This window comes from Salvelinus fontinalis, chromosome 28 (assembly GCF_029448725.1).
Source record: "Salvelinus fontinalis isolate EN_2023a chromosome 28, ASM2944872v1, whole genome shotgun sequence".
Lineage (NCBI taxonomy): Eukaryota > Metazoa > Chordata > Actinopteri > Salmoniformes > Salmonidae > Salvelinus > Salvelinus fontinalis.
In genome coordinates, this window is record NC_074692.1 from 8801211 (window position 1) to 8814066 (window position 12856).

Here is a 12856-nt window from a genome sequence, read left to right on the forward strand (position 1 = left end):
TTTTAGAGTTGATCAATTAATGACACTGTATAAACCCATTGATTCTCAAAGAATATCATTCATGAACGCCTCGTGTGTTTAGTTCAACTGTCATACCATATCAGAACCCAAAATATAAGCTTGTTTTACTCCAATGAACATTGTAAATGCTTCAAAACATGCTTACCTATAATTTTGATATCTTGCATGGTCAGTCCTTGCTTCCATTGCTATGACTATGAATGTGAGAGTGGTTACGTTTCTCCAGTTCCATCGCTCAGCTTTTTTACCAAAAGTGGTGGGGAATCCACGTTATTATTTCAACTGCCGATTGCCCCATTAAGACCAACTTACAACAACTTATGTCGTCTGTAAGACCCTCTGGATGCAGTGAAGACCCCCCACATGCTCTAGGAGGCCCTGACACTGTGCGTTTGTCCCCAGATGGCCTATGTGGCGTATCTGATGCTGTTTAACTATATTGTGCTGGTGAAGATGGACCTGTGGCCCTCACCGCAGGAGTGGATTGTCATCGCTTACATCTTCACCAATGGCATCGAGAAGATGAGAGAGGTAGGGCAGGGCACACACACGCAGAGAGATGACTGAACTCATGGAGTGCTCAATACAGTCAAACATACGCATATTTGATTTATAACACAGATAAATGCTAGAGGGGGGGTTGCCCATTTTGAAGTGTGTCAATCTAGTCAATTTACCACAGATTTTCCAATGTTCAAAATAAAATGAATGAGCAAAAAACGATGTATATAAGCGTTCATTACTGTGTCCAAACTGTTACACATTTATGTAGAACAGTCTTCAGGACGTTCTGTGACCTTTAATAAATGGGCTCACACTGCCCTCTTATGGCGAGCACACTAAAATGCGTCTCTCTCTCTCTTTCCCTGTCTCTCCTGCTCTCTCTCCCTCCGTTCCTCCCTCCTTGTCTACCTCCCCAGATTCTGATGTCGGAGCCAGGGAAGCTGTTGCAGAAGGTGAAGGTGTGGCTCCAGGAGTACTGGAACATCACGGACCTCATGGCCATCCTCATTTTCTCCGTGGGCATGGTTCTCCGTCTCCAGGAGCCGCCGTTCATGAGCTACGGACGGGTCATCTACTGCGTAAACATTATCTATTGGTACATCCGGCTGCTCGACATCTTTGGCGTCAACAAGTACCTGGGCCCATATGTCATGATGATCGGCAAGATGGTGAGAGGGCGGGCTGTGTCACTGGCTGTGTCCCGATTCTCTGCACTTGCACACTCCGTGTCATGGATTTAACAATGGTTGAAAGTCCCTACAGTCATTGCTGACACCAATCCAATCCAATCTACACGCAATACCCAATAATGACAAAGCAAAAAGAAATTTAGAAATTTGTGCTAATTTATTACAAATAAAAACCTGAAATATGACATTTACATAAGTATTCAGATCCTTTACTCAGTGCTTTGTTGAAGCACCTTTGGCAGCGATTGCAGCCTTGAGTCTTCATAGGTATGACAATAAAAGTTTGGCACACCTGTATTTGGGGAGTTTCTCCCATTCTCCTCTGAAGATCCTCTCAAGCGCTGTCAGGTTGGATGGGGAGCGTTGCTGCACAGCTATTTTCAGATCTCTCCAGAGATGTTCAATCGGGTTCAAGTCCGGGCTCTGGCTGGGCCAGTGTCCCGAAGCCACTCCTCTATTGTCTTGGCTGTGTGCTTAGTGTCGTTGTGCTGTTGGAAGGTGAACCTTCACCCCAATCTGAGGTCCTGAGCACTCTGGAGCAGGTTTTCATCAAGGATCTCTCTGTACTTTGCTCCATTCATCTTTGCCTTGATCCTGACTAGTCTCCCAGTCTCTGCTGCTGAAAAACATCCCCACAGCATGATGCTGACACTTGGCATTCAGGCCAGATAATCTTGTTTCTCATGATCTGAGAGTCTTTAGGTGCCTTTTGGCAAACTCCAAGCGGGCTGTCATGTGCCTTTTACTGAGGAGTGGCTTCTTTCTGGCCACTCTACCATAAAGGCCTGATTGGTGGAGTACTGCAGAGATGGTTGTCATTCTGGAAGGTTCTCCCATCTCCACAGAGGAACTCTAGAACTCTGTCAGAGTGACCATTGGGTACTTTGTCACCTCCCTGACCAAGGCCATTCTCCCCTGATTGCTCAGTTTGGCCAGGCGGCCAGCTCTAGGAAGAATCTTGGTGGTTCCAAACTTCTTCCATTTAAGAATGATGTAGGCCACTGTGTTCTTGGGGACCTTCAATCCCCAGATCTGTGCCTCAACACAATCCTGTCTCGGAGCTCAGGACAATTCCTAAGGACAATTCCTTCAACCTCATAGCTTGGTTTTTGCTCTGACATGCGCTGTCAACTGTGGGATCTTTCCAAATCATGTCCAATCAACTGAATTTACCACAGGTGGACTCCAATCAAGTTGTAGAAACATCTCAACGATGATCAATGAAAACAGGATGCACCTGAGCTCAATTTTGACTCTCATACTAAAGGGTCTGAATACTTATGTAAATAAGGTTTTCTGTTTTTTATTTTTAATATATTTGCAAACATTTCTAAAAAACTTTAATTTTTTTGCTTTGTCGTTATGGGGTTTTGTGTGTAGATTGCTTTTAGAATAAGGCTGTAACGTAACAAAATGTGGAAAAAGTCAATGAGTCTGAATACTTTCCGAAGGAACTGTATAGTGTAGCTATAAACATGAATGAGTTATATCAAGTTCCTTTTATAGGGAGTCGAAGTCCTTAGTATGTGTTCGGCACATCGTGTCCCGACAAAAGCCCTTAGCCTCAACTCTATTCTGTCTTTGCTCATGAATGATCAGAGAGTGTGTTATAACATTGTCAAGAAGACCAGGAGAGGGAAGGAATCAAAGGACTGAGATGTCTGTTAGCTTCCCATGTCTGAGAGAGCTGTTTGAGATTACAACATAACACGCACATCACTTTGATATAGTAACAGAAAACCACAGAAGTGGCTAAAAGTTGTTTTTCCTAATTAAGGAGTAATCAGTCAGCTAACATTCTCCCTGTCTCCCTCTTCTCACCTTCTTTTTTCTCCTCCCTCCTTCCCTCCCACTCCTTCTTTGTCTCCCTCTCAGATGATTGACATGATGTACTTTGTGATAATCATGCTGGTGGTGTTGATGAGTTTTGGGGTGGCTCGGCAGGCCATCCTGAACCCCAATGAGGACCCGTCCTGGATGCTGGCTCGGAACATATTCTTCATGCCCTACTGGATGATCTACGGAGAGGTGTTTGCCGACCAGATCGACCGTAAGCCCACATTGGGGGGGGGGGGGGGGGGGGGGAGAGTTGAGCACGGAGTGTAAGGCTTACTGCCTCAGGGTACACACACCCACACTAATCAGACTAGCTGAAGTCATCCAGGTGCTGAAATGCCACACACTTGGAACCTCTCAACCTCTTATTCACACTGGTCATGCGAATGCAATATTGCCATAAAAAATACCATATTCGATTTTCTGACAAAACCTGAGGACAGATCACTAAAAGCTCACCTTATCTCATTGATAAGGTCAGGTGATGTGTAACAGCAGGTAACATTGCTTAGTAATTTAGTCATTGACTGAAATAAGATATATGATTGCTCTCTGAACACACCATCAGTTTTGTAAAGGAGTGTGTGCGTGCATGTGTGAGAGTGTATAGAATGGAAGGACTAGCCCAAAGCGAAGAGATCTGAAATAATGCTGTCGTTCTTTGTTTCAGATGTGCATAGTAGGAAGCTAAAGCACAGGCTGAATTCAAAACTCTGGATGGTCGAAAATCAATTTCGAGCTCATGGAACCTGGCGTAATAATGGTCCATACCAACATTGCTGTGTTCAATCAGAATGCCAGTAAATCGATAATTAGACCCCTCCCCGTCCCCTCCCCTTCCTACACCATTCCAGCCTCACTGCCATGCCATCACTGAACCCTCGTCTAGGGGCTGCTATTTAGTCAGATATGCGCATAGAGATGGATAGAGGGTGCACTTGCCACAAAGTCTGTTTTATCATGGGCAGCACCATTGAAGGCTTTCACCATTTTAATGTAGTGAACTGGGTGGGACTTCTTACGGGTTGAGGAGGGAATCCAGAATTCCATCTAGGTCAGTAGAAGGGATGAGCCAATGTATTACAGCACCAGTCAAAAGTTTTGACACACCTACTCATTACAGGGTTTTCTTTATTTTTAATATATACATTGTAGAATAATTGTGAACACATCAAATTTATGAAATAACACATATGGAATCATGTAGTAACCAAAAAGTATTAAACAAATCAAACTATATATTTTATATTTGAGATTCTTCAAAGTAGTCACCCTTTGCTTTGATGACAGCTTTGCACACTCATGGCATTCTCTCAACCAGCTTCATGAGGTAGTCACCTGGAATGCATTTCAGTTAACAGGTGTGCCTTATTAAAAGTTAATTTGTGGAATTTCTTTCCTTCTTTATGCATTTGAGCCAATCAGTTGTGTTGTGACAAGGTAGGGGTGTTATACAGAAGATAGCCCTATTTGTTAAAATACCAAGTCCATATTATGGCAAGAACAGCTCAAATAAGCAAAGAGATACGACAGTCCATCATTACTTTAAGACATGAACGTGAGTCAATCCGGAAAATTACAAGAACTTTGAAAGTTTCTTCAAGTGCAGTCACAAAATCCATCAAGCGCTATGATGAAACTGGCTCCCGTGAGGACCACCACAGGAAAGGAAGACCCAGAGATACCTCTGCTGCAGAGGACAAGTTCTTTAGAGTTACCAGCCTCAGAAACTGCAGCCCAAATAAATGCTTCACAGAGTTCAAGTAACAGACACATCTCAACATAAACTGTTCAGAGGAGACTGCGTGAATTAGGTCTTCATGGTCGAATTGCTGCAAAGAAACCACTATTAAAGAACACCAACAAGAGGAAGAAACTTGCTTGGGCCAAGAAACACAAGCAATGGATAGATTTTTGGTTCCAACCGCCGTGTCTTTGTGAGACGCCGAGTAGGTGAACGGATGATCTCCGCATGTGTAGTTCCCACCGTGAAGCATGGAAGAGGAGGTGTGATGGTGCTTTGTTGATGACACTGTCTGTGATTTATTTGGAATTCAAGACTTAACTAGCATGGCTACCACAGCATTCTGGAGTGATATTCCATCCCATCTGGTTTGCGCTTAGTGGGACTACCATTTGTTTTCAACAGGACAATGACCCAACACACCTCCAGGCTGTGTAAGGGCTATTTGACCAAGGAGAGTGAAGTTGTGTTGCATCAGATGACCTGGCCTCCACAATCACCTGACCTCAACCCAATTGAGATGGTTTAGGATTAGTTGGACCACAGAGTGAAGGAAAAGCAGCCAACAAGTGTTCCTTTAAGACTGTTGGAAAAGCATTCCAGGTGAAGGTGGTTGAGAGAATGCCAAGAGTGTGCAAGTCTGTAATCAAGGCAAGGGTGGCTACTTTGAAGAATCTAAAATATATTTTGATTTGTTTAACACTGTCACTTGTGTAGAGAGGAATAGGAACTACATCATTTATTTAAGCACCATAGATCAAAGCAGGACGAAGCCCAAACGCTGTTGTGCTCAAATATATCTTCAGAAACAAAAAGGCACAGGGTGAACCCCAAGTGCAAAATATAAAGTACTCAGGAAATAGTAGGAGAGATTCCTCTCAGGAAAACAATTAACATTTACAATGACCGACAAAGACAAATGGCAGAGGGAGATTGGAACCAGGTGTGTGTAATGATGACGAGACAAGTCCGGGGTTGATGAGTGAAGGGTGGTGTGACAAACACTTTTTGGGTTACTACATGATTCCTTTATGTGTTATTTCATAGTTTTTATGTCTTCACTATTATTCTACAATGTAGAAAATAGTAAAAACAAAGAAAAACCCTTGATTGAGTAGGTGTGTCCAAACTTTTGACTAGTATTGTATACTCCTGAAAAAACATTCCGGCACTTCAGGTGGCAGTAAATCACCAACCTGCACGTTGTGCCTTTTCAGATTATACACACTCCTGCACAGTAGATGGAAGTATGCACCTTTTCAGTTTCTTTATGGATCGCCAATAAACTCATAGAATGAGAAGAGATATAGATAGCCCTCAGTGGCGCTGCCAATTAATGGGCTCCGCCCATACTGTCACAGAAGCGATCAAATGCAAAGATAGGTGTGTCCTCTTTTCCAACTCTATGGATAAGCATGCAGCACTACACGCTGACAGGTCAATAACTGTGTTTCATGGCAGTAGCATTCTTATTTGGTTTCATTTGGTTGATTTATTTCTTTATTTTGATGACACTAAATCTCAAAGGAGACTATCATTGCTCCTTTGACATTTTCATTATTTTGTTTTATTTTGGAAAAGTAAGCTTGCCAGGTTAACTCAGTCCCTCACTCAAGTCATTATCGCAATCCCTCAACGCCAGCTCTGCTATCACTAGAACAACAGGACTGCAACATCTGCAAAATGTCATCTAGATACCCACACTCACAATAATGCCCTCTCATCCATACAGGTCAACATGATACAAAAATACTCATACAATAAATACAACCACACACACACACACACACACACACATCTCATTCAAAGCGCAGTTACATATACAGTACACACCTACAAAATTTCAAAAGCACTCCTAAACACATACAGATGTAGGATCTTAATTTGCTCACTCTTTTGTTGCTGCACAGCAGGAAACGCAAACTTAATTTCCACTTAAAAATGTCAGACCTGATATGCCATAACAAAAAATGTATCAAACACCATAAACAAATGTCTATTATAATTCACACAATAATTTACATTTCCTTTTGCTGCAGTAGTACTCCCCGGCTGTATCAAACTGGTTCAAATGAAGATCCTACATCTGTATGTACACATTAATATTATTCTGTATTCACACACACACACACACACACACACACATCATACCCTTTCATCTACGGCAATCTGTTTTTTCACGTGGTTCAGTTGTCAGAGTTGTTAACCCAATTTCTTTGAGTGTAAAATTGCGAGATAAAGAGAAAATTACTTCAGTTCTCTACCTTTGGGCTGCCTTGTGTGATCAATTGAAATCCAGAGATAAGTATGAATATAATGATTATATATTGATACATAGGCAAACAAACAAATGAGCATCCAAAGTGAAAGTGCTGAGTGTCCCCATTATAAGCCACAGCAACTGAACCATCACTGATGGAAAAAACATATGATGTATCTTAAATACATTTCAATTACTCTGTAGTATAATCATTATTCAGCTAGGCTATGGCACACATATGTGACAATATATTTTAAACATCAATGCCATGTTTAAATATATTGGGAATGTAAGTTATTGACATGAATATATTTGCTTCTATATTTTGAGATACACATTTCAGCACATAAGACCTTTCCATTCTAGAGCTCACTCCTTCCTATCCCCTTCAAAAAAATATGCATATATACAGTATATTATGCCTCTTGTTTGTTTGCAAAACTTGAAGTATTTGTTGGCCTGTTTATTTGTTGGTTTGTTTATTTTAGATGTTAACATAATGATTGTTTGTTCTGTATGATTGCCTGGGTTTGCTTGTATGTTTGTATTGTATGGTGACATACTCTTTTCATTTGATTTTGTGTTCATCTTTTATGTTAGCTTGCTTGTCTCGGTCTGTGTGTTTATTCATTTTGACGCACAATTGGCACATATGTTTGCCTTCATTTATAATGTTCTGTCATAGAAACTCTCTACAGGCTACCCATTTATTTTGTCATAGTTTGTCTTGTGACACCTTGAGTAACATCCTGAACCTGTGGTTGTGTCATTGTGCTTAGCTCCGTGTGGCCAGAATATCACCGCGGACGACGGGCATGTTGTGACTCTGCCGCCTTGTAAGACGGGAGCCTGGATCGTTCCTGCCATCATGGCCTGCTACTTGCTGGTGGCCAACATCCTGCTGGTCAACCTGCTCATAGCTGTCTTCAAGTATGTGCTCTCTTTCTGTAAACATACTACACTCTCCTTATTCCCACTCGGTTATACATACCAGGGCCTTGTCCAGAAACGACCCCTAGCTCCTACACCACAATCCCCAAGACACAGAGGATTTGACAGGTTTAAATACATTGGTAATATATTTGCCTCTGCTAGTGGTGGGGCTATTGCTTACACCTGCCAAATCCTTTCAGCTTGCCAAAATTCCTTGGAGGTAGGATCTCTAGGTGTTTTTTCTGGACAAAGACAAAAATGTGCATGGGATAGGTTTATTTTACTCTCCCTCACCCACATTATTTTTCGGGGACCTTGCACAACATACTCATATATCACCCGAGTTAGTTAGCTACGTAGCTCATTTCCATCTGTGATCCTTGTTAGTTTTATACAGCTTAACAAGTGAGCGGTTAGGGCTTTGATTAGTTATAAACAGTGCATAACCTGTGCTGTCCTTTGAGTGCAGATGGTAGGCTTTCAAATATATAATATGACAGCTGTGTGTACCATGACAACTGCAGTTGCTTAAGTGCTTTTAAATTGCAGCCACTCGAGGCCCATGGCAGAGCATACTGTAGCATATACACACAATAAGATGTTTCATCTCTTATTGTGAGCCATTATAGTGCTCATTTACTGTTATTGTGCCTTATTGCCATCTGTGTGAAATACTGTAGTAAGAACGATCCCCTCCCCATGTCTTTACTAATTACTAAGAAATGCAAATGGAGGAAAAGTTCCAATGCAAATAGCGGTGGAGTGTAAGGAACATACTTTTTATACATCTCTGTTTTACTGGCATTTTTGTTCAAATGTAAATGTAGGAAGATTTTTGTGATCTTAATAGTAGTAGTAGTTGTTGTAGTAGTATTAGCAGCCAAAGTTGTAGTAGTGGCTGTAGTGGTGCAAGTTATGGTGACTGTAGGTAGGTAAGTGAATGGAAGGATGAATGAAAGTTATATGGGTTAGATGAAATGGAGGATGTTTGAAAGAGGGGTTGAGTGTTTCAAAACATGACCTTTAATCCGTCTTCATAGAAATGCATGCATAAAACATGTTGCAACAATGTTTGGTAAACAAACCAAGCTATTGCATTCTTGGTTGGTTTGACATTTTGGTTGTTACTGTCTGTTGTCATAGCAACACCTTCTTTGAGGTGAAGTCCATCTCCAACCAGGTGTGGAAGTTCCAGAGATACCAGCTCATCATGACCTTCTACGAGCGGCCCATCCTCCCCCCTCCCCTCATCATCTTCAGTCACATGACCATGGTCCTCAAGCACCTGTGCTGTCGCTGGCGGAAGCACGACGATGACGAGAGAGACTATGGCCTTAGTGAGTACATGGGCTGGGCCCGATACAAATCCTTTAGAAATGTTACATTTACATTTGAGTCATGTAGCAGACACTTGCACCCAGAGCAACGTACAGTTAGTGCATTCATCTTAAAATAGCTCTGGTGGGGCAACCACATGTCTCAGGTTTTGGAAGATGGGCAGGGACTCTGCTGTCCTAGCTTTATGTGGAAGCTGGTTCCACTATTGGGGTGCCAGGACAGAGAAGAGCTTTGACTGGGCTGAGCGGGAGGGGTGGGAGTGGGAGGGCCAAGAGACCAGAGGTGGCAGAACGGAGTGCTCGGGTTGGGGTGTAGATTTTGAGCATAGCCTGAAGGTAGGAGCGGGGTGATATGGGAGAGCTTGGAAAAGTTGAACACCAGGCAGGCTGTGGTGTTCTGGATAAGTGACAGGGCTTTGATGGCACAAGTGGGGAACCCAATCAACAGCAAGTTGTCTGGATTAGAACATTCACCACTTCCTGTGTGAGGTAGACTCATACTCTACGGATTTCGTAGAGCATGAACCTGCATGAACGAGTCACTGCTTTGATGTTAGCAGAGAACGACAGGGTGTTGTCCAGGGTCATACCAAGGTTTGTTTCACTCTGGGAGGGGGACACTGCAGAGTTGCCAACCATGATGGGGATGTCTTGGAGCAGTCAGGCAGAAGAGCTCCATCTTGTTGAGGTTGAGCTTGAGGTAGTGGGCCGACATCAAAGCTGAGATATTTGCCAGGCACTCGGAGATGCATGTCGCCACCTGGGTGTCGCATAGCAATGATAGGAGAGACCATGTGAGTTATATGACGGAGCCAAGTGACTTGGTGTATAAAAAAGAGGGCCTAGAACTGAACCCTGGTGGACACCATTAGTGAGAGTACGTGGTGCAGATACAGATCTTCTACACGTCACCTGGTAGGAGCGGCCTGCCAGGTAGGATGCAATTCAAGAGTGTGCAGAGCCAGAGACACCCTGCCCTGAGCGGGTGGAGAGGACAAACCATCTGATGGTTCACGGTGTCAGGATGAGAACAGAGAAGAGCCAGTCAGCTTTGGCAGTGCGGAGAGCCTCCGTTACACAGAGGAGAGCGGTCTCGGTTGAGTGACCCATCTTCTGGCCTGACTGATTAGGGAGAGATAGAGAGAGAGTTGGTCACACACAGCACACTTAAGTGTTTTGCAAAGAAAAGAAAGAAGGATTCCGGTCTGTAGTTTTTGACGTCAATGGGGTCGAGGGGATTGACCCTAGCCATTTTGAAGTCAGAGGGGATGCAGCCAGTGGTCAGTGATGAGTTGATGAAGGAAGTGAGGAATGGGAGAAGGTTTTCAGAGATAGTCTGGCGAAGGGAGGAGGGGATGGGGTCAAGTGGGCAGGCAGGTTGTCGGCAGCTGGGCCTCACTAGTTACAGATTTCATCTGGAGAGCGAGGGGTGAAAAAGGTCAAGGCGTAGGGTAAATCTGAGTGGGACCAGTGGACTCAATAGACTGAGTGAATGAGGAGCGAATGCTGTAAACCTTCTTTTCAAAGTGGTTGGCAAAGTCATCTGCAGGAGGGGGAGGGGGGAGGATTAAACAGGGAGGAAAATGTGGAAAAGAGTTTCCTAGGGTTAGAGGCAGAAGCTTACAGTGATAGAAAGTGGCTTTAGCAGTTGAAACAGAGAAAGAGAAGGTAGAGCGGAGGGAGTGAAAGGATGATAGGTCTTCCCGGAAGTATAGTTTTCCTACATTTTCGCTCAGCTGCCCACAAACATGCAATTAGTCACTCAGCCATGGAGCAGCGGTGGAGGGCCCGAGCCGACCGTGAGGAAAGGGGACAGTGCTAGTCATAGAATGCAGAACGGGAGGGGAGTAGGGTTGAAAAGTCAGAATCAGGAGACAGGATGGAGAAGGATTTAGCAGAAAGGAGAGATGCTTGGAGTAATGGGAGAGAGTAATGGGAGAGAGAGAGCGAAGATGGCGACGGCACATGACCATCTGGGTAGGGGATGATTGGGAAGGGGTGGAGGAGAAGGAGACAGAAAAGGTAACAAAGTAGTGATCAGAGACCTGGAGGGAGTTGGCAGGGAGATTTGTAGGCGAACAGCCTTTAGTATAAATGAGGTCAAGCGTATTTCCTGCTTTGTGAGTGGGAGCGGATTGGGAAAGGGTGAGGTGAAAAGAGGCAAGGGGGGAAAGGTGGAAAGAAAGTAATCAAAGGCAGACGTCGGGAGGTTGAAGTCACCGAGTACAATGAGCGGTGAGCCATCATCAGGAAATTAGCGTATCTAGGTGTCAAGCACATTGAGGAACTTTAAGGGCACCTGGTGGGCAATACACTAAAACCTTAATAATGTAATTTTGCTTTACAGCAGAGAGGAGGTAATATATTTTAGAGTAAGGAAAATATTATTGAAAAATGTATTACAGCATCTCTACTGTAAAGCAAAATTATAGTATTAAGCTGGCCACTCTTGTGCCAGTATAATGCTGTACATTTACAGAGAAATTCTCCAGTACATCTAAATGTAAGAAAAACAATACCAAGTGAGATATACATGGCAGCGGCTCAATCAAGCTAGTCGTTTTCACCACTTTTTTATGTCATTCTCGCTGCCACCAAAAGGTGTTGATAGCGGGCAGAATGCGGTCAGACCATTAAATAATTGGCATATACATTACTCTTACAGAATGTCTACGCCTATTTAATGACGGGCCTCCCGAGTGGTGCAGTGCTCTAACCTGTCTAGGATCAGCGTGGCGCTAGCGGCACACCCCCCCCCCCCCCCACTGAAAAACCAGTGCCGCGAAATTCAAAAAAAATATTTTTTTAAAATATTTAACTTTCACACATTAAAGTCCAATACAGCTAATGAAAGACACAGATCTTGTGAATCCAGTCAACATTTCCGATTTTTAAAATGTTTTACAGGGAAGACACAATATGTAAAGATGTACATCTATTACCTAAAAACACATTAGCATAATCCACCATCTTTTATTTGTCCACCAACACCAGTAGCCATCACCAATTCGGCTAAACTAAGATATTTATAGCCCCTAACCAACAAAAAAACTCATTAGATGACAGTCTGATAACATATTTATGGTATGGGATAGGTTTTGTTAGAAAAAAGTGCATATTTCAGGTATATGGCATAGTTTACAATTGCACCCACCATCACAAATGGACTAGAATAATTACAATGAGCAACGTGTTTACCTAACTACTAATCATCAAACATTTCGTAAAAATACACAGCATACACGAATCGAAAGACACAGATCCTGTGAATACAGACAATATTTCAGATTTTCTAAGTGTCTTACAGCGAAAACACAATAAATCGTTATATTAGCATAGCACATAGCACATAGCAGCCCAGCATTGATTCTAGCCAAAGTGGGCGATAACGTCAACATCGCCAAAAATATATTAATTTTTTCACTAACCTTCTCAGAATTCTTCAGATGACACTCCTGTAACATCATATTACACAATCCATATAGAGTTTGATCGAAAATGTTTATATTTAGCCACCAAAATCATGGTTAGA

General features: G+C 42.9%; 1 protein-coding gene across 1 annotated transcript in view; it reads left to right on the plus strand.

The window, feature by feature from the left end:
- The window catches only part of trpm3 (transient receptor potential cation channel, subfamily M, member 3), a 275797-nt gene that overhangs the window by 241024 nt on the left and 21917 nt on the right, over window positions 1–12856 (plus strand). Inside the window, 7 exon segments of the mRNA XM_055886361.1 lie at window positions 424–552; window positions 942–1193; window positions 3090–3264; window positions 3721–3818; window positions 3820–3850; window positions 7834–7984; window positions 9131–9324. Coding sequence (XP_055742336.1) covers window positions 424–552; window positions 942–1193; window positions 3090–3264; window positions 3721–3818; window positions 3820–3850; window positions 7834–7984; window positions 9131–9324 — 1030 coding nt within the window.